General features: G+C 40.6%; 2 protein-coding genes across 2 annotated transcripts; one reads left to right on the top strand and one right to left on the bottom strand.

The window, feature by feature from the left end:
* Positions 1-9988: 9988 nt before the first annotated feature.
* Positions 9989-12730, top strand: LOC141019845 (prolactin-releasing peptide receptor). The gene is made up of 3 exons (XM_073494872.1): positions 9989-10451; positions 10646-11043; positions 12503-12730. Exons 1-3 carry the CDS (start codon positions 9989-9991, stop codon positions 12728-12730), a joined length of 1089 nt encoding a protein of 362 aa, XP_073350973.1.
* Positions 12731-20168: 7438 nt separating this feature from the next.
* On the bottom strand, positions 20169-25540 carry gpr184 (G protein-coupled receptor 184). The gene is made up of 2 exons (XM_073491754.1): positions 25208-25540; positions 20169-22781 (listed from the first exon to the last, which is right to left on the bottom strand). The coding sequence occupies exon 2, from the start codon at positions 22737-22739 to the stop codon at positions 21699-21701; it is 1041 nt and encodes a 346-aa protein (XP_073347855.1). The 5' UTR covers positions 22740-22781; positions 25208-25540; the 3' UTR covers positions 20169-21698.
* Positions 25541-27327: the final 1787 nt, after the last annotated feature.

Raw genomic sequence — 27327 nt, 5'->3', positions numbered from 1 at the left:
TAAAATACTCTTTACATCGGAAAAAAAATTATCTTTAGGTTTGTTAAACGCAACGCCTTCCACACAGCGTCCACCGCAATATTGTTTAGCCATCTTGTTCTTTTCAGCACAGACAAACCAGAACATAGCACATAAAGTTGACCGAGGTTCATCCAGGTTTCAGGCTTGCACAGCTGTTATTGGACCACAGAGTGAAAATGTTCGGGACTTCAGAAGTCAGTCAGTTCAGGGTGGCTCATTTACAGGCTTGTGTACATACAGACAAATGGAGGTCAAAAATGATTGGAGTAGTGTTTTTCTGTCCACATGAAGAATGGCATCATCTCATTGGTTTAAAACCTCTCACAAAAGCACTGCAGTTAAAAACTAGCCAGCTGGCTAACATTGGCACATTTACAGTAATTTTGATGAATGTCCATTGTCCTAAACTCTCAAGGATAATATCTGGCTCTAGCTGCTTAGCTTTGTCACTGAAAACAGTTGCCAGCTGTGGCTGAAAACTAGTGAGAGAGAACCGAAACATTGAAGTTGTGGCTGCACGGCTAAACAATGAGCTGAAACTCACTATAAAGCTTGATAAAGCTAAGCGGAGCTGCAGCTTCAGGTGATAATTCTCTGAGGGTTCATCACTATGAGTTATCACATTACTCTCTCTCATCTCCTCCACCACTGTAGGCCTGAGTAACGTTTCTTATTACATGGGGGGAAAAACCTTCTCCTCTGTGGCAGCTCACATAGCTAAAGCTAAGCAGCTATGTCTCCAATATGTTCTTTCTGTAAAACAGAAATTGAATCAATAAGTCCTTTATTCTATGATAGTACTCACTCTCAAACATTCTGGGTTGAACTTTCCCTGCTGATACCACTACTAACACACATTCATGGTCTACTGACTACACTCTTATCTGTTTTATTGGCAAATATTACATACCTAGAGTTACATATCTAGAGTGCTCCAAACTGTTCCTAATATTCATGTATTATGTGCTGAACTTCAGTAGCTCTTTGACTCTGTTCTTAAAGTAACAGCGAACAAGACAGAGAGATTTTATTGTATTGATGTGCTGGACATTTTTCGGCTTGGTTCCAGGGATTCAGGGGAGAAATCCGCACTTCGTTGTTTTAAAATTTTGGCCTGGCTATCAATTTCACCCTGCTTCCAGTTGTTTTGCTAAACTAAGCTAATCATCACCTGTTCGTGCTTCATATTCAAAATGTAGTCTTTTTACATGTGTCAGTAAGGCCAAAGAGTTGCCTAAATCTTTACATTTGAGGAATCTTTTAAATCTCTGAGGAATCCTCCTCCTTGCAACATACGACATTATGACTTAATGGAAAATTTAGCATTATATTTACAAAAAACAACATTATGGAAATCCTGACCAGGGTAACTTTGATAATGGTAACAACTGTAACATGTTGGCAGGCACTAAGGATTCAATGTTAACAGCGTTAACATGTTAATAGTTGCTGCCTGTTTGAGTGAATTTCAGTACCCTCCCCACTGGCTCAGTGAAGCCACCTTGTCAGCCAATTAATATACCTCTACCTGTAAGACGCAGTAATGTCACTGACAATCTATTACACCGATAGCTGTGACACACCGATAACAAGGTTGAATCAATGTAGTCTTAAACCTCAGGGCCTGAATGCTAAAAGCTTACTCATCAGCAGAGAAGCCCCCGTAATTATTATTCAGTCCAAGCGGCCAGCCATTAGTTTAAAACATTGTGCATTAACATTTATGCCAAACATTTAACATTCAGACGCTGGCAAAGACAGAAATTAGTTAGTAGAAAAAAACACAATGTTTCACATTCAAACAATAAAGCCTGTATTTTTTGTACATTTGATGTGTTTGCTTTTACCATTCGTCCTCTGAGACCTGCAGCTGAAATTCTCCTCAGTACTTCTGCCTTTTCAATCCCCTTTTCTTTGAAAGCTCTCTAAGGCGGCGTGACAAACCAATCAAACATTCAGCTTTCTTTCAGGCTCCTTCAAAAAGACCTGCAGGGCAGAATTTGTCTAACTGGTAGAAATCCATATCTACTCCTCTGCCCTATCTGTGTCTTTTTACTCTGTGTTGTTTTGCTCCGAGCTCTCATGGGTTTGCCAGGATAGTGTTCTATTGAGAAGTCCATCTTGTATTGAATTGGTCTCCCAATTGATGCAGTGTGAAATCGTTGAAGAGAACCTGTGGAGCAGATTTCTGACCTCAAGTATCAGATTCTCATTATAAATCCAACAAAAGTGTTATGAAGCCTTTACCATAGAGAGATAAAGGAGCAGCTGAGAGAGGGACAAACTATCTGAACGTTATTTGACGGCGCTTTCATTGTAGCTGCTGTCGATGTGTCAACAGGGGTTCCTCTGCGAGGGCATTACACCGCAAAAGGCTGCACAAAAATAAATGACATTAAAAGTGCTGCTTCATGTGGACTCACAGCCGTGTTTGAGTGTTAATTATGTCTAAAATGTGATTGTGGATTGTGTGTTTAGGACCAATTTGACACAAAGAAATGGAATATAATTAGATTAATGTTTTGTTATTATTTGTAAATGAACCACATGCGGCAAGTGTATTACTTAGCAGACTGCACATCAGTTTCTTTTTTCTTTTTTTTTGTTGCAATAACATGACGTTTTTCATCTCCCTCTTCACCCTGGAGACAACAATTCTTTGTACGATTCGGTTCCTTTTCACTCACTTCTTTTTTTGCCCATTTTCTGCCTTATTCCTCTTCAGGTGCGGGAGACTCTGCAGGCAGTCGAGGTTTTTCGGACGTCAAATAAAGCAAAAAAAATAGCTTACGCTTTCCCATGAGGACAAATAGCCGGTTGCTGCACAGGTCTTCTCAGCATGTTGCAAGAGACACGTGTAGAAGCGTGTGTTTCTTTTTTGTGCAAAGTGTGTTGAGGCAGGCAAAATAAAGCATAATAGGTAGGAGGGGGCACGGTTTATGAGGATATGCAGGAGAGAGGTTATGTTGGTCCCTTCTCTTTCTCTCTTCCTCATGTCATTCTCACTCTGTGCTGAGTGAGGCAACATCGTCTCCTTGCCTGACTCTTCACATCAGTATAGGCTTCAACATAAGCTGCAGGAAAGCATTTCTAACTTGAGATTTAAGATTTGTGACTAGAAAAAAAAAAAGGATTGAAGGAAAAAAGCTGACAAAAAAAGGAGAAGAAAATAAGCTCATTTGCTGACCTGAGGAGGGACCACACAGGGATATTCCTAATATCTCCAGCTTCACACATCTGCACAGGTAAGATACACGATATCTAATCACTGATTCACAGCATGCATTGACATTTACAGGTAATCATCCACACACACACACACACACACACACACACACTGACAATCTCAAAATGCAACAGTTTGATATGTGAGGTTTCAAAGGAGCATTAGAGAGCAGAGCACCAAAGAGGCAAAAGCATCTGCAGGTGCTTCAGTCTTCAAAGATGACATCTTTGTTATGCTCTGCAGAGTGTGGTGTAGGTTAGTACTTCATGTGTCGTATGTTCATGTGCATATACATACTTTAGAAGCGTGGTATTTCTCTATTTTTTAATCATGTAAGACAAATATTCATGTATTGCACATTCAACAATATATTGGATTTTTCTGTGAATAAATCATTAAGTATTTATGGGAAATTAAATACTGTGCAAAATATAGACAAATAACTTTGACAAATGACAAACAAATACAGAATGAATCTAACATGAATAGGGTACGCAGTATCTCCCGGATATTAAATGTCTTTTGGCAGCTACTCACCCACAAAGATTTAAGCCACACCTGTTCCCCAAATGTTTTCTAAATTTAAGTGACCTGCAGCAGATGAAGCATTTAGATTTTGACAAGCTAATTCTTTGTGTGTTTTGAGTATCTTTAAACCAGTTAAAGGACATTTTTTGCACTTAGCCTATTTATCAAAATGTAATTTCAACAGGGAAAATAAGAATTTCCTTCACTCCATGGCATCTGTGGCAATACGCATCCACTTACTGTCAGCATGAATGAAAAACAAGAAGGGCACCGCTGAAATTACAGAGTAGAAAGCTGAACAGCACTTCATTCATGAGCTCTATTGTAAGAAAATCACATCCTGAAGACATACAAGAGGACTGGCATGGGGAAAGATTATATTGCAGAAGCTTCTTGTATTAATATGGTGAGGAAAAGTAGTTTGACAGGGAGGGTAGGGGAGTATTATTCTATTTCTGACAGGTAAAGCATGAATCCACACTCACCCTGCAGCAACAACAAAACAAGTTAATGACCAGTTCTTGGCAGCTCATAAATTCTGAAGTTGATCTTTTAATTTACTGCACTTGTTCAAATGAATACGTATGCGTTTGCACGTCTTCAGTTGTGATTGTTCTCTGGTGGTGGCGATGCTATTAGAGAGGATGTGACCTCTAGTAATGAAAGGGTCAGCAGGAGATAATCACATTTAGCCAACATTTGGCCTTTAGCCCTGCAGACAAGGAAAGACATTCTTGCTGCAATGTGAAATTTCAGGGAAATATCCATAGAAAACAGTATTTTGCTCAAATGTTCATATTGATGCATTTCATGCATACCATCTAAATTGTGAAGTTGATATGTAGAGTGACAAAAATGTGTTATCAAAAGTTAAAGAGAGCACAAACTCTTTATGCCAGCTACTTGGTGCCTGCGCTAAAACCATCAGTTTTAAAAAGTTTGTGAGACAAATGGAGCAGAATCCCACATTTCCAATTCAAATTACAAGGTACACCATTAAGTCACCTCATCAGAATTGCATATGATCAACTTTGACCTTATTTGTCATACATATTTGTCTGGCCTCTGCCTCCAGCTCTGTTTGGACGCCTGGGCAGCCTGTGAAAGATGTGAAATGCAAAATTTATATAAAGTGCTTGGGTGCTCGGGAAATGTCAGGGTCAGAGCGAGAGAGATAAAAAGTGGACATGAAGAAAGACAGGAAAACAGAGTGAGGGTGAGAGAGAGAGAGATAGAGTCGTCAGGAGTTGTCCTTCCTGTTTTGCATTTTGAGGGTTCTCAATTCTCATCACGCCTCACGAATTAGCTGCAGGGTCTGGATGTTTTCCACAAAAGGCCATGGCAACTGCGTTACTAGGCAAGGGTGGGTTTCTTCCAGGCTGTCAGATAATATAGACAGCTTGAGCCCAGATGGGATCAGAGGAAGTATTCCTGCTGCTGATCATGGACATGCGTGTTACAAATTAAAAATCAAAGACATCACAGAGACACAAGCTCTAAAGTGGAGACTCGACTAAGGAAGTAATGGTGACTACCAAGTTTTGAATTGGACTCTTGAAAAATATTTGAATTCGTCCTTCTAATTGATCGTCGTGGAGTAGATCCATCTGCGAAAGATTTTAGCAACCACGTGACAGTGATGGGATAGAAAAACTCAACCGCAACCTCTCGTGACCCAGACCTTATTAAAACACTAATCATGATTTATGACTGTGCATAAATCAACCTTAGTGATAGTTTCAGTTTTGACAAACTTAGCACTCCGGGCTCAAACACAGTCTAATTGGGCTCATGACCCAGCTTTTTTAAAGATAATGAAGCGCTGGTGTGTCAGACATGATTCCATTCATTCATAAAAAGAGGTACATTCACAATAGAAACAGGTTAAGTGGGTACAACCTGATAAAGAGCATTTTTACTGTCTGACATCAGTCTGACAAACTCCCACTGGATTTCAAATGGGTTGAGACCCAGTGACTGAGAAGGCTAGAGCGTATGATTCACATCATTTTTATACTCATCAGCATTCACTCCCGTCCTGCCCTACAAGCAGCTGCTATCATTATATTTCTCATTTATTCTGATTTTAGCCCCTCTAAAATGGCTCAAAGGACTGCAATATCATCCCCAGTCAGTCAGTCAGTCCACCACTTATATCCACACTGTGTCAATAACAATTGGATTTGATTGCTATGAACACTGTTGCAGACTTTCGTGGTGCTGAGAGGATGAATTTAAATGATTCTGGTCAGTTTTGATCAGATGACTTCTTCTCTAGTCACACTTCACATGGTTTGGTAAAATATCTCATCAACTCTTGAATGGACTGTCATGAAATTTAATATTTCATCATTTTGGTGGTGATCCATTTACTTTCACTGACTTTTTGAGTCAAAAGTTGAATATATCAGATACTTACAAAACCTGCAAAACAAATGACATTCAATTGAAGCTCAGCTGTACTTTGTGTTTATTACTAATTTAAAAAATTGCTGCCAAGGAAATTGCTGTAAAGGTAGTGTGTTATAAGCTTTCAAATTCACAGATCTATCAGACCAACTGGATTTATTGGATTGAATTTCATTGTCTCATTGGTACCCGAGGCAACGCACCCTAACCAACACAGCCCCATGCATTGTATTGACATAGGATTGTTTTTGGCCCACTAAGTAGCCACCCTCAAGAGCCACTAGAGAGGCAGACTCTTATTTCCTTCATGCCTTATGCATATCAATCGACCAGCACTCTTCCATTTCTCTTCCGTAGTCGACCTGAAACCTTAAATAATAGAAACGAATATTTTAATGCATCCTGCTGACCCTTTACATTTTGAAGGGTACAATGCTTGAAATTCACCACTATTACTTTCAAAACAAACTGTTTAAGTTTTAGTCACTTTCCTGCATGACCGGCGACATTTACAACTCATAAATATTCGGGCTGCTGTTTCTGAATGAAGAAGAATAGAAAAATAAAACCATGTTGTGCCCCTCTGGATATTTCCTCAATTTAAACACAAAGGGGGTGCTGACTCTGTAGTTTTGTTGTTGTTTAAAAGCCATGCCCTGCCCGGCATGTGTGCCCCCTCCCCACCTGGAAGACTTGAGTTTGGTATATTGTAACAATAGATGGATGAGTGATGCCCAGTCCATGAGTCAGGCCTCCCTCATGAGAGCATGAAAGATCACAAGTGGAGTGTGTGGCATTTTTACAAATATCTTGCATTTAATTATAATACACACATTCCTGGTCATTCCAAGCATAAAAGTATTTGAAGTGTCACTTCAACGAAATATAACATATCACGTTACTGACTAGAGAGTTGGCTACACAGCGTTGCATTTCTTGGCTTACTTCTGAATATGACTTTTCAATTCAACTGCCTTTCTACACAGACCTTTAAAAGAAGAGATAATAACAAAACCCCCTTTAAGTGAGAATAAATCTATTTGGTCAGAACATATCTCATATGAGAAACACTGCTCTGTATATAAAGGTCAGGACTTTATTTTTTTCAAAAGAAAGCGGAGTTGGCATTGACAAAAAGACTCAAAGAGTGCAGGCAGTGATTTACGCAGTGGATGGAGGCCGCTTGGTGCTTTCAGGATTAATTGCCAAAAGCTTAAAGGCCACACAGTGATGAAGAACAGCTACTCCAATGTGGTTTGCAGGTGACGTATATAGAAGAAAATCTCGCTCTGTGAAAATACTGACAAAGGCAGAGCTAGAAAAAAAATCCCATAACATGAAAAGAAAAGAAAAGAAAAGAAAAGAAAAGAAAAGAAAAGAAAAGAAAAGAAAAGAAAAGAAAAGAAAAATTGTAGGAAGGGTAACTTTTATCTTTTACAATTGAACTGGATGACACCGTGTCAGGCTCGGATGAATTTCCATTATCCAACAGGCTCTGAGATAGCTTCTCCAAAACATTGTACAACCCTTTTCACAGCCTTCTTAAACAATTTCTGTCCTCTATTTCTCAAACTCTGAAACACATTCTTGTGGTTTTCAGTCCATCTTCTTACATAAATGGCATTCCACGACTACACCAAGTGTCGTTTAAACAGATCTAAGATGATTTTTCATTTGTTAGCAGGCATCTGCATCTTAGTTGGACAGCTTAGTGGTTAAATACTTACAAAATGTCGGCCTGATGTCTCTGTTCATGCTCGGCATCACTGAAAATGAGAGCCTCCCTCAATTGATTCCCCGAGTCATAAATAAAGCTTTGAATGAATGAATGAACATTGTAAGTCAGTTGCAAGATTTTGCCATAGACCAACACATTAGTTTGTCTGTATTAATGTGCAGTAAATTGATAGTGAACACTGTGCAGTTTTTCAAACCACAACTACAGAACAGATATTTTTATCATTAAGTGTTTTGAAAAAACACTAGAATTGACTTTTATAGCTGTGGACTGCACTGATGCAGCGCCAGCGGCCAGAAATGGGATTTAACAAAAAGGCACTGGGGATTCATGATACACAAGAAGGCGTTGGTGGGCAAAAACATATCCATCATCTTTGAGTCAGTAAAACTTCAAGGCATTTCTCATGAGAAGTAATCTATTCTCAAACTCAATTCATTGTTCTTCAAACAGGAAAAAAACTGCCCCTAGCTAAAAACAATCGGAGACGCTGTGTATAAAACGTAAATAAAAACAAAATATGATGATTGGCAAATCCTTCTCAACCTTTAGATACAGTACAAAGACAAGATATTTAATGTTCAAACTGATGAACTGTAAATCTGATGCCAGCAGCTTTTTTCAAAAAAGTTGGGACAGGTACATGATTACCATTGTGTTACATCAGATGAGAAGATAAGACTTTAGAATAGGATACACAATAGAATAATATAAGAATTAAAATTAAATTAAATAAAAATTCTACTGCTAATAAAAAATAAAGACTATATGCACTCTATTCACAAATATGATAAAGTAGGACAATTGCACGGTGTAATTGCACCCATAGTTGTAATACAGACATAGTGTGTCATAATATACATGATTGCACAGAAAATCAGATTGCATATAGACTATGCGATTTATATATATATATATAAATAGGAATAAATAGGAATATATCCTTGAGATATGTAGTTCAAGTGGTGGTTTATGGATGTTTATGGTGAGAGAGAAAGAGATGGAGACAAACAGCAGTGTTATGTGATCTTTGTGTTAAAGAGTCTGACAACTGCTGGAATAAATGACCTGCAGCGGCGCTCCTTCCTACAGTTAGAGTGTAACAAACAGCTGCTGAAGGAGCTGCTTACGAACCCCACAGTCTCATACAGTAGGTGAGTGGTGTCGTCTGTGATTGATGCCAGCTTGGCTATCATCCTCCTCTCACCCTCATCTTCTCTATGGAGTCCAGAGGGCAGGCCAGGACAGAGCTGGCTCTCCTAACCAGCTTTAGGTTAGTCTTTTCCTGTCTTTCTGTGCTTCCCACTCCCCAGCAGATCACTGCAGAGAAGATTGCATCACTTTTTCATCTGAGGAGTTTTGAAAGTGAAATTCTTTCCCATTCTTGCGTGATACACAACCTCAGTTGCTCGACAGTCTGGGGTCTGTGTTGTTGTATTTTGCGTTTCATAATGCGCCACACATTTTTAATTGGGGGACATGTCTGGACTGCAGGCAGGCCAATGTATACGCACACTCTTACTACGCACTGTTGTAACTTGTGCAGAAAGTGACCCAGCATTGTCTTGGTGGAATAAGCAGCGACGTCCCTGAAAAAGACATCATCTGGGTGGCAGCATATGTTGCTCCAAAACCTGCACGTACCTTTCAGCATTAATGGTGCCATTTTCCTCTGACATCACTGAGATTTATTGTCCTGCATCATTACAATGGAGGTACAATACAATAATCTTATTTATGTTGCTCACAGAGCTGAAAACCTACAATTAAAACATTCAACAGCAACCTGTTTTTCCAGAAATGGTGTCCCCTGCTAGTCTGTTGTCCATATAAATAGCTGATAAATCAATGTGTCACTGACATTACTGAAATCTAAGGAAATGTCATTTCCCTTTGATTCTGTGGAACAAGTGCAGGCTACACATATTGATTATCCATGTGATCCCAGAGTAATCCCTACTGTGAAGCTGATTACTTACTTTGATTCACTGATTGATGACTCTCTCAGTACTTACTGATGTATTGTGACCATGCTCTTTTTTATTTAAAGGTTGGCCTCCAGGGACATGGACGTCCTCATGGTGGAGGATTTCAGTATGACCAATAACACCAGCCATGAAACAGGACTAGCAAGACTAGAAGGCAGCAAAAGCCACGGACTCAACCACAGTGACCCGCTGGACATGTTTATAGGCATGGAGCTGCTTTATCGTTTCAAATCTCTCTTCCTGCCTCTCTACTGCCTCATAGTGGTGGTAGCCGGCGTTGGGAACTCCTTCCTCTTGGCTTGCATCTTGGCTGACAAGAAACTCCACAACGCCACCAACTTTTTCATCGGTAACCTAGCAGCTTGGGACCTGCTGATGTGTTTGAGTTGTGTTCCACTGACTGTGTCGTATGCCTTCGACAGCCACGGCTGGGCTTTTGGGAGACCCCTCTGCCACCTGGTCCCTTTGCTGCAATGTGCCACAGTGTTTGCATCAGTGCTTTCACTCACTGCCATTGCTGTGGACCGCTATGTTGTTGTAGGTAAGGGACTTTCTGCTTATGAGAAGTCTTTTTTTACACCCACTATTTGTAGGTTCTCAAAATTGGTTTCTTTGGAACCATATGGTGTTGATATGAGAAAAGACACTGGTACAAAGCAATGCATGCTGTTTATTTTCCCTCTGATCCCATCTGGGGATACTGAGAGGACTGTATTTTTTCCCTTTCTATTTCAGCTCACCCAGTGCGGAGGAGGATCTCCGTGTGGGGTTGTGGTGCAATAACTCTGGGTGTCTGGCTTTTAGCTCTGGCCCTGGCTGCACCTCCATCTCTCTACACACGCTACCTGGACCTGCGACCCACTGGCATTGACCTGGTAGTGTGTGAGGAGTTCTGGCCGAATAGTGGAAACTTGCGACTGCTCTACTCTTGCTTCATTCTCACAACCTCCTATATGATCCCACTGCTGTCAGTCAGCATATCCTACTGTGCCATCACTGTCAGCCTAAAACGCTATTCGGTACCTGGGGAACCGTCCAACAGCCAGCAGCGCTGGAACCAAAAGAGGAAGAGGACCTTCACTCTGCTCCTGGCCTCAGTGCTGGCCTTCGCCCTGTGTTGGCTGCCCCTGCAGGTGAGTGTTAGATCAAGGCTAAGGGTACTTTTCATGTCTCTTAAATTGTTTCCAACATTTCCCTCACTTGCCTCCTTTCCTCATGGGAGGAGAGAGGACCCAGGAAATCTGTTTCAAGACAAATGAGACATCCTTTTTTTCTGCAGCGTCACGTGAAGCGACGTCTGTTTCTGATGACGGCTGCAGCTGATCACAGCTGATCAGCTGTCAGTCGGCTTTAACAGCTGTAGAGATGTCAGATGAATTTATGCCAAAAATGCCATTATCTATATATAGTTAAATTATAACACAGAACTAAAACTTTGAATAATCAATAAAGTTAAACTGATGTGCCCGCTTTTCTGGTCTGGTTTTGTGGTCTTCTGGACACTGAAAGCTATTTTTAAGCTAAATGTATCGGGGAAAACTGAAATGATGTAACATATGAAACCCGACGCTCAGGAATGATCAGCCTCACGTGTTTAAAACAGATCATAAAAAGAAAAATGTTTCTGAGAAATGAAGAAAGTTGTTTGTGGTCCTTTTGTTCACATTTTAACTCGCTGGTGAATCAGAAAACAAACAAAATATAAAACTTGGTGGTGACACACTTGACTTTAATCTGTTATCTGTCTTCACTCCAGTATGAAACTCCAGTCATGTTGTGATGTATCGGTTCAGTCTGATCCACTGCAGCGTCCAATCAATAACTAAGGGGGCCTGTTGGATGGGGAAAAGAGTTTCGTGAAGGCAGATCTTATGTGTCCTCGCTCCTCGCTCCTCGATCCTCGCTCCTCGCTCCTCGGAGCACAAATAAGAGAACTCGGATGGCCTGCAAGATGGCAGACATGAACGACTTCAAGCGAGGAGCGAGGAAACGACAAATAAAAGACATGAAAAGTACCCTATGTAATTGGAATCTGTAAAAGACCTTGATTTGGGAGTTTGGCTTGGGAGGGAGGTCACATTAACATTCCTCAGTAGGTACCTGCCAGCAAATCATAAATTCAACTGCAGAGAAGTGATAAGAAAGAGTGAAGCTTTCACTGTCCATAAGATAATTGAAAGTAAATACTGTGAAAGTATCAAAACGCTCGATCCACTGAAAAATGCACACAGCCTTTATTTAGAAATTGTGCCTTCATACCTATGAACCTCAAAATGACCATAATATGTAACCTTTAAACTTTATATTTCATTAACCACAGATCATCATAGGGTCATTTTGTTCTTAAAACTCACATTACACTCACAGTCAGCCATGTAAAAGCCGAATACATGCAGATTTCAGCAGTCAGGGTTTAAAGTGCAGTAGTATTGCACCATTGGTGGGCAGGGGATCAGCCCCCTGGCCGCCTCATGTTCGGAATAAAGATAGAGGAAAGGTTGGCTTTAAGTTGAGTGTGTTTTTAATGAATCCATTACTGATAAGTTGAAATTAAGACAGGGCTATAACATGTTTTTCTGTGTCACTGTGTAGGTGCTGAACCTGTTGCTGGACCTGGATCCAGACTTCCACATCATAGACAAGCGCTACATAAATGTCTTACAAGTCTGCTGTCATTTAGTGGCCATGAGCTCTGCGTGTTACAACCCCTTCATCTACGCCTCACTGCACAGCAAGGTGCGCATGCACCTGAAAGGCTACCTCTGTCCTTGTCGCACTCGCCAGCGGGGGATGGTGGAGAGAACGATGTCCAGGAGCTGATTTCAGACCTCGCCTCATACGCAGTGCCCTGTCCCTGCAAAACAAGCTAAAACCTGCAAACCTAATACCGATGTTAATGAAAATAAGACTACGTCCATTTAAATTAGATTTCTTCATGTATTTCCAGCTCCTCTCTTGTAGAGTGTCATTAGAGGCAGTGCTAAAAAAGGCCACTTATGCCAAACAGGCGATGAGAAAGATCCAGACCAGACCGTAGATTAGAATGATGATGAAGAATATTAAGCCATCCATTGGGATCCCTGTGTTTTTCTTGGACAGCATAGCTGCTGTCATAGACACTAAGCAGATCCTGCAGCTTTAGAAGAGCATGCAGTGGCATAAACAGACCCTCAGGCTGTGGGGCTCTGCAGCAGACTCATGCTGGAGGCTGACACTAGGGGTGGCTACGCTGGTTACAGGGCCTGGTTATACTTAAACAGTAAACACGTGGCTGCGGGGAGCTGACCGAACAGTGAACTCTATCACCAGGAAATGGGCTACAGACCAAGAAGAGGATGTGCAAAAGAGACAATGTGATTGTTTTATTTTGCCCCTCTCCCTTTGGTACTGAATGTTCTTTAATCAATTAGATGTCTCTTGTATTACACATTTACATTACACTAGATTTATTATGTTGAACTACGCATTGCTTGCTATTTATATTGTTATTATAGTATTTATTCTCTATTATTTGGCTCCATGGTCAATGCATTTGTGTTTGTGCATATATTTATGTATATATATATGTAGTGTGGACAAATTGTTTGGACCTGGGTGAAAAAGATCAAAATGTAGCCTGCAGCAGTGGACGATAAAGTCTACAGCCTATATGTCACCCTTAACCTGTTTGTGAAATGTAACCAAATTCATAAAGGTGTTATCTGAAGAACAAAGTCTCAGTGTTTTGTCTACTGACTGCTCAAAGCGCTTTACAACACTTGTCATAGTGCAGGGCAGTCCATCAACAAACCAATCATCACCAAGACGGAAGGCAGGAATCTCAATGGATGAGGATTTATTCAGGATAAAAAGCATCACAAGGAACAAGCAATAGGCAGGATCAGGGAAACTCAACAGATGACAGATGATCACAACAGATGACATGACAAAGACTGAACTGAAGACTGGACTTAAATACAAACTAAGCCAACGAGGGGATGAGGTGCGGGTGGAGTGAGGTGGAGAAACACAAAATGAGGGTAATGTGTGGAAAACTACTAGGAAAAGAGAAAAAGCTGATAGGCTGGAGAACACTGGAAACAGGTCTGGGCAAACAAAGGAGATAGACGGTGTGGGGGGGGAAATCAGGCTGGTGAGGAGCACAAGAAATCAGGAGGGAAACAGAGCAAAAGACACCACATAAAACACAAATAAAATGAAACCATAATGGAAGGATTATGACTGAAAGTCAGCCAACTAACAAGAAACAAAACTCCTCAGTGTAGCTTTGGCACGAGCTGATAAGCCAAAGCTCCATCTCCAAATGTCACCTTTCAACAACCTGATTATTTTGTTGTCTGTTGCTCAGCAGCGTGCCCTGACGTCTCTCTCTAATTGAACCTTGAGACTGCATTTAGCACTACTCAATTAGATTTTTGCCCTGATGCTCTTTCTGAATGGGTGTGTTTTGTTCTTTTGAAGGGAGGTTATTTGTTTGAAAAGGGGATTTTCACCTGCCTCCAATGCCACGCACAATGTCAATCCACAGCCCCTGCAACTTGGCATGACAAGGCAAACGTTGAGACATGATTGTATTATAAAGACTGGATGCCACATTCAAGGATGGCGCCCCCTCACTTGAATGAAAGTTACATCTGCATTGTGAAACCCACTGTATTGACCCATTAGTGTTTCTCCTGCTGGCTCCCGCCTACACATCCCCACTTGGCCTTCTGACTTTACCTTAGGATGCCAGAAAAATGATATACATAGTTATAAAAATATAAAACTTGTCAACAGTTTTACAGGTGTCTCTTTTATAATTGTGGTGTATGGGAAAATGCTTTGTGGGCACCCTGGGATTTTGTTGTTGCAATACCACAAGTGGCCACCAGCACAAAGTGGTTCAAGATCCAGCTCTCTTATACCGTTTTTTTAGCGGGTTTTGAGCGTCACAACCCTGCCGAAGTGACTCGTTTCACTGTCATAATTTGAGCCATTTGGTCCAATAACATTTGGAAAGTCTAGAAGAGCCGCATGATTAAATTATTTTATCCCCCTTCAAGTTAGCCAGGCACTAAACCGGAGGTTAGCCGGCTCAGTCGGCGATGCAGGTATTTTCATAGCCGGGAAGTCGAGCTTTTTTGGCTTCAAGATACCACTGAGCAGCTTTCATAGGAATGAATGGGGCTCCGCCTCCAACACTGAGTCCAGTAATAAAAGGTCCTTGAAAAGATGCATCCCAAGTTCCTTCTTTATTTACACGCCACCGGATGTTGATAATGTGTCATCACTTCGCACGGCAGAATTTAGCGTGTTCACCCAGGTCTTACATTTAGATCAAAGCCGAGCCAAGCCGAGCCGAGCCGAGGTGATAAAAACCCGGGTCTCCTGCAGAGTCAATTGACCCGGGTGTAAATGTCGAGTTTACACATTCCCATTGCACACAAAAGCCTGATCTTAGCGGGTTTCAGTAGGATTTTTGACCAGTGGATAACGGGTATTGTTATAATTTGATAGGAACAAACATAATCAACTCCAGTAAGAACATTATGTTTCCCCCCGTATCCATTTGTTTGTTGGTTTGTTGTCAGCAGGATTACACAAAAACTACTGAACAAATTTTCATCATGAAAATACATAATTGGATGGTGGATGGAACTCGGACCAGAAGACCCCATAAACTTTTGGTATGTATCCAGATAAAGGGACGGATCCAGGACTTCTTTCTGGCTTCCTTTACATTGCATATTTACGTGGCTGGTACCCGTAAGTGAGTAGATGCAGATCCAAAATCTGGTGATTATGGTTGAGCAGTTCTGGGTTGTTTAAAATTAGTGATACAGGGCTATCGAGTTTGATATTAAATTAGGCTTGCCTGAATTAAAGGGGACTGTTGGGCTTTGGCAGAGGTATACACTTTACTTAGTGCCATTCTTGGTTTTGCTGTTTTTATCAGTTAGGTGGAAGCAGTGATTTTGTTGTACTGTAATGTTAAAGAAACGGGTCACCCAAATAAAATGCAATTTTGTCATTATATAGCAACACATAGTCAAAACAGTGAATAATGACATGGTTTGTGTATCAGTAAAGCAACTAAGCTGTTGCAGCTTTGTTTCAGCCTTCTCCAAATCTGCGACAAAAAGTGACAAATCCGGATTATTTTTCTCCAAACAGAAAATGTCACCTCATGCAGGACAATCAAAACCTAATTATTGCACTGTGGGTGTAAAAGTCCAATAATACAGTATTATCCTTCTGCCTCTCTCAGTCATCAGTAACATCCAGATGATGCCTTTGTACTAAGCTGTCAGAAATGTTGCTAATACAAGCCTGTCATAAGTGCACCACAGACACACAATAAATCTTAAATACAAATAAAAAAAAAACATGCTGTAGCGACATTATTTTTCCCTTTTTGGAAAATCTTTCACAGCCACTTTAAGTGTTTGTATAAGGCTGAGAGCTGCACCACTTCATTTGTGTCATATTAAAATACATAGATATACAAAGCTTGGTGTTTCAACAGACATAACGGTGGGTGTGTTCTTGCTCAGACGTGTTTTCATAAACAAACTAAGCTCCTTCTAGTACAGTGAGGATTAAGACTTGCTTGTCTTCTGGGCTACCAGATTTAACTATCCTTTTTATGGGCTGTAGCAGAGTGAAAAGATGTGAAAAAGAGAATATTTAAAAATGGTGCGGGCAATTATTTTCAGTCGACTGAAACAGAAAATCACCACCATGACCTGAAAGTGGTCATTGCTTTAACAGCGTGAATGCACAGTGTGGATATTAAGAGCAGCTGTTAATCCTTCCAAGCAATGAATTGCAAATATGTTTTAATGTCATACAAATATAAAAAAGTTTCTGCAAACTGGCTGAATAGTATTCTGCATAAAAGATACTTTATGTGTATTTGGTTATGTCTCATGCACATAGCCCCACTGTTCACACCTGTGCAAGCAAGGTGATGCACACCAGAATACAGGCGACGACCACAGGCAATCTAATGTAGTCCAGTTCAACACCACTGCAAACTATAACCTCTTCGTAAAAGTAGAATTCATGGCCGAACTGTTGTATTGGATTGCATTGGACTTTACAGGTGTACCTAATAAAGTGGCCACCTAGTATCCGTACACAATATACTGTATGTATGTATGTGAAACATTAGTGAAAAAAGTTATTGAGGTGGGCAGTGTAAAACTAATAAATATACGTATCCGGAAACATACTGTACGAGAAACACAAATGTACACTCAAATAAACATGTATTTTAAACATTTATGACATATTTGAATAAGGTAATTTTAATGTAACTATGGCAGCATGTGTGTCTGCTGTAAATGAATATGAATATTTGAATATCTGACTTATTGTTTTGCTAATGAAACCATCAAATCTAATGATAAACCACTTTGGGTTTGTGGTTCAGAAATGCATTAGGGCTCAGACAAATTGGATCTGATTATAAAGATTTGCTGTGTCATTAAAGACACACTTAATAACAGAGAGAGCAGCAGTAGAGCAGCAGTTAAATATAAATATCAACTGATTAGCAGTGATTGCTTATAATTGTTGAAGAAATTAAAAAGTATTTCCCCTTGAGTGCTGTTTTGTATGTCAAAGTGAGCCCTTCTAAAATAACTTCAGTCTAAGAATAGCCTTGACTGCGTGTGTAGTGCATCTAGACCAACCCTGCATTATGAGGCTATGAATCAGAACAGCTAATCAATGAAACCATATTGATTACCCAGAGAGTCTGGCTACAGCCTGAGCAAGCTCAATAAAAGACTAGTCTAGAGAAAATGGAACTGTAATATCTCGGGCCTAATGCCGCAGGATGATGGACTGCAGCTTTGGGGTGAACTTGACTGCATCTTTACATTTGCAAACATGATGTTGAATCACCTTTGCAAGTAGCGCTTCCTCAAATCGCCTCAAGCTAAGAGTACCGAGGTGAAATAATGAGGTGATGGAGGGGCATCTTTTGGGAACCTTTCTCTAGAATCTGACAGGGCTGATGAATTTTCACCAGTTTCAGCTTCTCCTAAAAGGTTGGCATAAATCTATAATTTCCTTTTCTTAAAACCAACCAACAAGCACTAGACTTTCACTCAGAAGACTGTTCGCTGTTCGTGTCTAGTGTGAAAGAGAAAGTCAAAAGCGAAAGTGAGTTTTTTAACTTACCTATGTAGGTAATAACTGCAGTTATTTACATAACATAAGTGCATTTATAACAGAAGTTACATAAGTAACATAGTTCTTTTAAGCCAAACAATGATGTTTTCCTAAACCTAACTACGTAGTTTTCTTCTCTAAACCTACCCAAGTAGTTTTCTTGCCTAAACCTAACCAAATAGATTTCTTACCTAAAACTAACCAGGTAGTTTTCTAGCTTAAACCTAACCAAACTGTGAGCAAACGACAAAGGTCCGGTGCACATGTTGCTAGTACACTGCAAGGGTCATATTGTTTTGGGAACAGTGATGTATGTCACTGGCAATCTTCCCATTCAGTTGTTTTGGGAATGAAGGTTTGTTGACTTTCCTAAAACAGTTGAAGACTGATTTTTACATTACTGATTACATTACTCAGACAAGAGGAAATCTTGCATTTTGGCCAGTGTTGAACACTTGTGATGCTCTTGTGAGCCTGCAGCAAGACAGTTAATGTGGCATTGACTCAAAATAAGCTTCACTGTCCATATTCATCATGATGAGGGAACACATTATTCAGTGCAAATGTGTGGTACGTTGATCATATTTTAACAGTTTTTGGACAAAGATAGAGGTGTATGGCACAGAAGAATAAGCAATATAAGACTTCATAGATAATACATGTAGGTAGGCTCAATCATTTGGTCGTGGCCTTTTTACAGGATTTGTTGAAAATAAGATAAATATAGAATGTCAGAGGCTTGATGTTTTAGGTATTCAACATTAAGCAACAATAACTTGTGCACAACCCTGCCTTAATAACAAAAAGTATACAACTAATGTCAAAAAGCAAATACACCAGGGTTCCATTTTTATCAATATACAGTAATAAGGGAACATTTAAATTTGAGTGCATGCAAAGTTGCATTAACATGTCAGTGAAATGTTCACTTACAACATAGCTCATTTGTTTTCCTACATGTCTGCTCATCATGGACTGGTAAAAATAAAACATTACTAGTTAACATAATCCTGGCAGCAATTATGTTTCCACTTAGGCGTATTAGACATAACATTTTGTAGGCGCTAACAGGAAGCAGAGTTGCTCTATACTATATATAGACCACAGGCTCGACAGTAAAGGCTTTTAAATGAAGAGAACTGGTTGTACAAAGCTTGTTGACCAGGGGTTCATAGTGGACATACCATATGTGAAGTGCTCAGCTGGTAATGTATCGATGTGCACTAGAAAGAGCTCTGTTGATGCATCAAAGAGCCACAGTATGGATAATGGACAAAACATAAAACAGAGCAATAACAGCTGCTGATGCCCCGTCTCCCGTCTTTCTTTGTTTCTTTCTTTCTTTGTTTCTTTCTTTCTTTCTTTCTTTCTTTCTTTCTTTCTTTCTTTCTTTCTCTTCTCCAACTGCCTTTCTGCATTACCCTGCTTATTACACTACATTTACAGGAATAAGAATAGAAGTCAAACAATATATCACTTCAAATAAAACACACACCCACACACATACACTCTCTCACACACATCGGTTTCCTGATTGCAGCCTTTGCCCTCTTGACACAGGTGCTGAGCTGGATTTATGATTACCTTTATGTGTGTGACGTTATTGGTAAAGTGCTTGGATATATGAGTTTATTATCTCCCAAAGCCTTCCCTCCCTGTGGAAATGTGTATGCCATCTGCAAAATCACAAACTAAACAAACTTACAGTTTTTTTCGATTGCTAAGATGCATTGGTCGAAACTGAAGCGACATGTTCAAAACTCTTAACACAGTCTGCATTTCCATCATGCAGCTCAGCTCAACAGTTAATCTCATGCCCAAAAGTGTGTCTCACCAACAAAACACTTCATACTTGTCTCAAAAGAAGCTCATTCAACAAAACACTAGCACATTGTCTCACTTTGGAAACACACACAATCACTCTTAACAACCGGAACGACAAAATACTAACAACAAAGAACATTACATCAAATACATCTTATATTTCAAGTTTGAATGATTTTTGTCAGGTAAATCAGTATTTTATATAGGATCTTTTGCACTTTAATGGTTCTAAATTATTGTATATGATGTAATATATTGCAACAACACTGAATCAGGAATGCAGAGATTTATTCAAGAACATTTGTGCTTTTGCATAAGTACTTCAGGACCATACAAAAAATAAAGATTACATAAACAGAATAATGCAGAATCTCAGAATTCCAGGGGTAGAATACAAATTACAGTAAGAGATAAAACTAAAAAACAACACATGTATACTGTAATATTCAGACCCTGTCATCTGCATTCGGCCACATGTTTTCCTCGACGTCACATCTTATATCTTCTCTGGCAAGGCACCTAGGGTAGAATCTTCTTGAATGTCTGATCCATCCCTGGCAGGCTTCGGGAGAAATATCTCCACAACCAGCATTCATTGCATCCAGCAAGGAGAGCTGGTTGTGTGGAGAGCGATCATAAACCTTCCACCTCCATGCTGAAAAAAATTCTTCAATAGGGTTCAAGAAGGGCAAGTATGGAGGCAAAAACAGCAAACTTCACCCGCTGCTCTTTGATCCATACTTGCACAGGAAAAAGAATCAGAAGCCACTCCTTTTGTATATGCTTTCTAATGAGGCCAAACGCAGATCACCTGAATCAGTTTTCAGCTGAAAACTACCATCAGCTGTTTGGAATTGCATCTTCGTTTTATTTATTTTTATTGTCAATATTTTGATATAATTTTCAATAGATTTCAATGTGGCTGCAGCAGAAATTCCCCGTGTTTTTTCCCCTATCATTCTGTTTTGAGTGTGTTTTTAACTGTTTTGAACGAAGTGTGTTAGCATTTGAAAAATGTGCTGTTAAAGCTTAGTGTTTTGCAGGTGTGAACTAGTGAATGAGAAAAGACTTCATCCATTTCGGTGACTGTGGTCACTGAATGCACTTCGTCTCAAAGCAATGAAAAGTGAGACACAGTTTAGCCCACATGCATTTCTGTTTTGCAGACTGTGTTAAGAGTTTTGAACATGTCGCTTCAGTTTCGACCAATGCGTCTTAGCAATCGAAAAAAACTGTAAACCCAAGCACCTGTTCAAACCACTGGTTTATTTAGAGTAACATTCAACATGTTTCACTGACAGTCATGCTAATAAATGGCATGCATGTTTTAGAGTTAATGCACTTTTCGCTAGACCAGGGTCACATAATCACAATCACAATGTCCTCATATAGACTGGAGGGAAAACATGAGAGCTCTTCAACTCCTGCAGTGTCCAACCACAAACCAGAAGTGGCCGCCACTGAAGAACTCTCGGGAGAGCAGAAGCTCGGAGTGCAAACTAATTACAGAGTCCTGAGATGCGTATCATTTAAAAAGCGCCTCCTCTACAGAATATGAGGGAGAAAAAACAAAACATACAAAGGCGGCAACGTGGTTTCCGCCAAAGGACGTTGATTGTCTGCACAAAAGGTTGATTATGTGATGTAAATAATCCTGCTGCTACTTAGTGGCTGACTCTGAAAATGAAGACATGAGTTCAAACAGCTACAGCATTATGCATAATCATGTATATGTATGCACATACACACGCACATATACATACAAATGCACTTGTCCACCCACATATGTATAGCTTACTTTTTATATTAAATTGGTATTAGACTTCCCTCTGTTGTATGCAGTCAGAGCACAGTCTGTATCTGTCTGTGTCCTTCTGTGCCTCCTCCAGCACAGTTTCAGCTCCTCCTGGACTCCGTTACTGACCAGCACGTACAGCACCGGGTCCACCACGCAGTTCAGACTGGACAGCGCCAGCGTACATGAGAAGGAAAAGTGCATATTTTGTTCAAACTTGCAGTAGCTTCCTAAGTTCTCGCTGAAGTAGAAGACAAGTGAGCGTATGAGCAGGAGGATGTGATATGGGGCGTAGCAAACTGAGAAGATGCCAATCACCCCAAAGGACAGCAGGCGGACCTTCCTCTTAGCCTGGGCACTCAGGCCGGGACTCTGACCAACGGTGGCCAGCACCCTCCAGTAGCTCACGGCCAACACCAGCAGGGGCAGCAGGAAGCCAACGCCCACTCTGAGTAGGTTGAACAAGGCGACAGGTTTCTGCATAGGGTAAGTCTCATAACAACGGTCCTGGCCTTTTTGGTCATCGTGAGCGTCTTTCAGATTATCATTGACCAGTACCATGATGTGCAGTACCACCACTACCACATAAACAGTGCTGCACTGTGTCCAGGCGTATCGTGAAGTACGGTGGGTCTTGGAGCGGAGCGGGTAGGTGACCATCAGGCAGCGGTCCACAGAGATGCAGCAGAGCAGGTAGATGCTGATGTACATGTTGGAGTAGTAGAAGAAGCCAGCTACACTGCAGGCGGGTACTCCCAGCTGCCAGTGGTGGTTCTGTCGGTAATAATTCATCCAGAGGGGCATGGTGAAGAGGAAAAGCAAGTCAGAGATGGACAGGTTGAGGAGGAAGATGCCCAAAACGTTTTGCCGGCGCATTTGCTGCCAAATGGGGCCCACTGTCAGCACATTGAAGATCAGGCCAAAGACAAAAGCCAGAATGTAGACAGACATCAGGAGGTCACTGATTGGACTGTTGATGTCGATATCAACACACACAGTAGAGTTTGTGTTGTTGGCTGTTGGTGTTGGTTTGGCTGTGACATTCATTGTTCCTTTTGTTTTCTGTCACTTTCCTGGTTAGAAATTCACCTGCAGACATAAAAAGTTTCACAGTGAGTGTTCGTCTGTTAGGTCAAGAAAAAACATGAACCTATGCTAAGGATAGCTTGGACATTTTATATCCTCCATCCTATTTCGTGGTTCAGTGAGCTCAAGGGATACAATCATTTGCCTGTCTCCATAATGTGAGGCTGTTTGGCTCAACATATGCGGTCTGGGCCAAGAGTTGGAGTCCCCCCTAGAGAAGATACAGGCTTAGTCATGCTCTCTGACGATAACAGTTTGCACCCAAAGCACTAATGGCAACTGAAATTGCCAAAATACCCTCCTCATTGCCTCAACTGCTCTGCGTGGAGAATGTCCCGCTTTTACAGAAACTAAGTGCGTTAAGGAACTAATGCCTCATATCAGATGAATTCGATGTAGCAACTTCTCTTGTCAGGCCACGTTACCGACCAGAATACGTTATGTTAATGCTGCTATTTGCTAACTGTCTTGAAATTGTTGTACTCATTGCCCTGCATGCTCTTAATCAGCATGGCAAGCAGGGGAGGCACAGACTGAACTTGCAGAGTGAGCATTTGCATTTTACTGTAATCAGTGCATAATACAACTTAAGTCCAATTTATTGGCGCAATAAGTATTTGTGATTCAACGGGAACAAAACAACTTACAGTCGGTTATCGCTAATTTAAACGTATTCTTACAGGGACTGAATGACGGTCCAGTTTAATGTCTTATGTAAGAGCCCAAGTAGAACTGGGCGGCCTGGAAATCTCTCCCAGACAGGAGGGATTTAAATGTTTAATGTGGCTTGAAGGAATAGTAATGCGGACTCCATGCACTATATGAATTAATCAATTAATTCCCTCCCTGATTCATGCCGCAGATGCGTGGTCAGTCCCAGTTCATCATAGAGCTGTGGGTGTGATTCCAGACGCATATTAGTTACCAGTCTGTGTTGTGTTCCTGTTTAAAATGTTCTGGTGCTGAAATTGCACATAAAGGGGCAATAAATGACTGCCCACACAGGTTAATGTCATCAGCCAAAAAGTCGGCGGCCAGAATCACTTCCTACAAACACAACATATGGTTGCTATTTTTCATGTAAAATGACAAGAGTCTTCAACATCTACAGCGTATGAAGATATTTTCTGACAATTTCCTGTTTCCCTCGGAGATTCCAGCATTAGGAAATTAAACCTGTGTTCTGTATCTTTATGGATATTTTTTCGTTTCCCCTCCAGGCTTCTCTCTGGTGTGTTTATACGCTCAGGAAGCATCTAATGCCATTAACGTCTGGACAGAGATAGGCTGTCCCAACCAAACTCAATAATGGAGAAGCCATTTGGACTCAGACCATCTTTAGTGAACGGTAATGTGTGCCTGCGTGTGTGTGTGTGTGTGTGTGTGTGTGTGTGTGTGTGTGTGTGTGTGTGTGCATGTGTGTGTTTATGCCTCTGTATTTGCACATGTGTGTATGGAAATGGGTTTGATTTAATGGATTATTCACAAAATTTTCAGATAAGGCCGATTGGGAAACTGCAGTGAGTGTGGTGTCGGAAAGTTTCACACCTAAATCTGAAAACGTTTCTGATGTTATTCACAGGCTGCTGTTTAGTCATCAGTCTGCCTGGTATGACTAACCGCAAATTGGTCTTCCCCTCTTACTGGCAATGGGCAAAGATGAGAAGTTTGTTCTCTTTACTTTTATTTTTGCTTTGTACAACTAATGTGTCTTCTTCATTTTTTCCTCTAGTCAACAGGTTTTCATTTTTTGGTATTTCTGTTTTGTTTTATTACACAATCCCAATTCATGCCTACCTAACACAGCTGGCCCAAGCTTCAGTCCATCCTTCATCCATCTGAGCCAACTATGTGTTTGTTAACATTATAAGCTGGACTAAGCCTGGATGTTATTATACAGCCTTGTCATCAGCAAGGTTTTATAAGAGCGAAACTTCAGCCGTTTCACTGAAGAGGAGGAATGTGCTGCATGTCGAATCTTCCTTTCTGAACATGCTTTAATTTGTTTTATAGCTTGCCTCCCTAATGCCAAAGCTGTCTCTGAGGCGTCACAGTCCACCTGTAAAGATTATTCCTCTGAATTTCCACTATTTCTTCTTGTTAGTGCTGCATTCTTCAACCTGTGATAGTGACCAACCGCATTAAACATTCAACCCTGCGGAGAATCAACATTTCTAGCCTAATTATATTTGCAACACTGACTCACACAGCCTCAAGCATGCTGTCTTTCCCTTGACAGCAGGCATCAGGGACAAAAAGAAAACTAGCAAAGAGAGTGAGGTTTCAAACTGACTTCATACTTTAACACCCTGCTTACCAAACTTTTTTTTCCCTTTTTTCTTTCCTTTTTCACTGCTACTTTTCTGAAGTATTATATTGTTTCCAGACTTCTTACAACCTACACTTCTTGTAATCAATAATGACCTCACCTGTTGTTTGGTGTAAGGAGTGTCTCTTGATTGTAAACGCAGGATGTCCACTGAGTGAAGGGTTTCAGACACATTCCAGAGTTGTGTCAGGATTGGCAGAGTTCAGTCCAGGATGGTCAGAGGACGAGCTTCAGTAGACTCCTCAGAGCTGCTGACATGCAGCCAAGCCACTACAGTCCCACATGGTACTCTCTATAGTAGATAATCATAAACTTATACAATAGCTACAGAGTGTAATGGTTTTACTCTCTGTCTACGGTCTGCTTTGTTTTTTTTTGCTCTGGATGAGATAACTTGCCGTTGACAGCCACAGTTGAAATGTCAGCAGGGAGTGTGGGGAAGAGACGAGGCGAAGTACAAAAAGGGGAAGACATGTGGGAGGAGGGAGGTTTGGTTTTGCACACGTGCACGGAGGAAGTATGCTTCAGGGGTGGGGAGAAATACTAGACGATGATGGACCAGACATGGTGCAGATGTCAATACTTCTGAGAGGCGGAAAAAAATGAATCTACCATCATCATCATGATTTATTGAAGAAGTGAAACTCTGCGGGCAGACAGCTACTGAAGAAAACATGTCACGTACCTTAACCTTCCCCTACCTATCAGTCTTTTCATTGTGTAACCAGGGAAATCATTAACTTTATTGGAGCAGCTTTCACTTCATCATCTTTTTCTATTAGTCTTAACTTCCGTGACGTAGAGTTCTGGTCACTGCCCTTACAAGGAAACTGCAACACTTCAGTCATTTCACTCCCTAACTTTGAGTTTGAGAGGTGAACTGAGGCTGATTTACATCAGCCACAGTACCGTGACCTGACTGCCAGGCAGAGGTATGAGCTGTGTGGTTATCAAACAGTTTACAACCGTCTGTCAGTGCAAAACCCAGAGCTCTTTTATGTTTATGAAAAGAATCTGTGACAGATGCCTGCTGCCAATCTGTTAATGTGTTGAGTAAACATTTATAGCAGCTGTAGATCTTGTGTATTTTCCTATGAGGCAAGAATGCATACCTGAGGTCAGCTCCAGATAGCAGAGGGAGGCAAAGAGGAAGATTGGAAAGAGGAAATAGTTGTTAATTTTTTCCGATGAGTCTAATGGTAAAATATTTGAAAGGGGCTTTCTAGCCTCACCTCCCCTCATTCATCACGTTTTTTTTTTTTCTCTGTCCATAGAGGCAAAGTGAGTATTTCAGAGTCTGGCATTGTGATAGTGGATAATATAAAGATGGATTCGATGGGTTTTGATGAAAATACAAGAAAAGGATGTTAGTAAAAGTGTCTGGGGTACCTGTATTAAGTTCAGGTTTCAGTTTATTTAAAAATTTGAAGGTGAAAGTAGGGCTTTGGTCACAGCAAAAACAAAACTCAATGTGATGATTAAATATGGCTACAAAACTCCAAGGGGCCGCTCATCCCAAAATCATGTAAAATCTAAAATATTTTTGATCTTCTTACCTGTGTGAGGTTAGGAGATATCGGCAATACAGATGTCTGCCTTCTCCTAATAATGAAACTAGATTATTCATAGATGAGAGGCTCATGGTCATGACAGTGCTTCGTGTAGACATTGATGGTCTCTCCTTGGCCGAGCTCTAACGATAGCTAGCTTTGTTAGCTTTTTGAGCTACAGGAGCCTCTTGTCTATGTACCTACTGCACAGTGATACGGTAAATTAGTTTGGTAGAAAGAAAATAGTTCCTCTTACATAGACACTTACACACTTACACAGTCTAGATTCATAAATAACACAACAGGTAAGAGGATGAATATGTATTTTGTGGTTTGGGTGAACAGTTGCTTTAAAACTTTAAATAAGAGATAATTAGGTAACTCACCCACAGTTTCTGGGAACAGTAAAAATATCCTGTGTATTAATCAAACATTTTCCGAGGAACACACTCATAGTTGCACTCAACCTGCAGCAACTTGCTTTGACTTGTGCTTTCTCTTTCACTTGAATTCTTTGATTTGTCATAATTTATCCAAACTCGAATTTGTAACATGTGAGGAAGTTTAAAGGTTTATCACAAAATGACAAATTACACAAGGTGATCACGAAATAACAAAAATGCAGCATAAAGTTCAAGTTAGTATGAGGCTTAAGGAGTCTGTGTTGGTA

The sequence above is a fragment of the Pagrus major genome, chromosome 2 (assembly GCF_040436345.1).
Source record: "Pagrus major chromosome 2, Pma_NU_1.0".
In the NCBI taxonomy this organism is placed as follows: Eukaryota; Metazoa; Chordata; class Actinopteri; order Spariformes; family Sparidae; genus Pagrus; species Pagrus major.
Note: the sequence above shows the minus strand (reverse complement) of the source record. Positions and strands in the feature narration are given on the sequence as shown.

Coding starts and splice junctions, on each gene's coding strand:
- LOC141019845 (XM_073494872.1), top strand. CDS start 9,989: ATGGACGTCCTCATGGTGGAGGATTTCAGTATGACCAATAACACCAGC. Junction 10,452..10,645: donor GGACCGCTATGTTGTTGTAG/GTAAGGGACTTT, acceptor TTTCTATTTCAG/CTCACCCAGTGCGGAGGAGG. Junction 11,044..12,502: donor TGTGTTGGCTGCCCCTGCAG/GTGAGTGTTAGA, acceptor GTCACTGTGTAG/GTGCTGAACCTGTTGCTGGA.
- gpr184 (XM_073491754.1), bottom strand. CDS start 22,739: ATGAATGTCACAGCCAAACCAACACCAACAGCCAACAACACAAACTCT.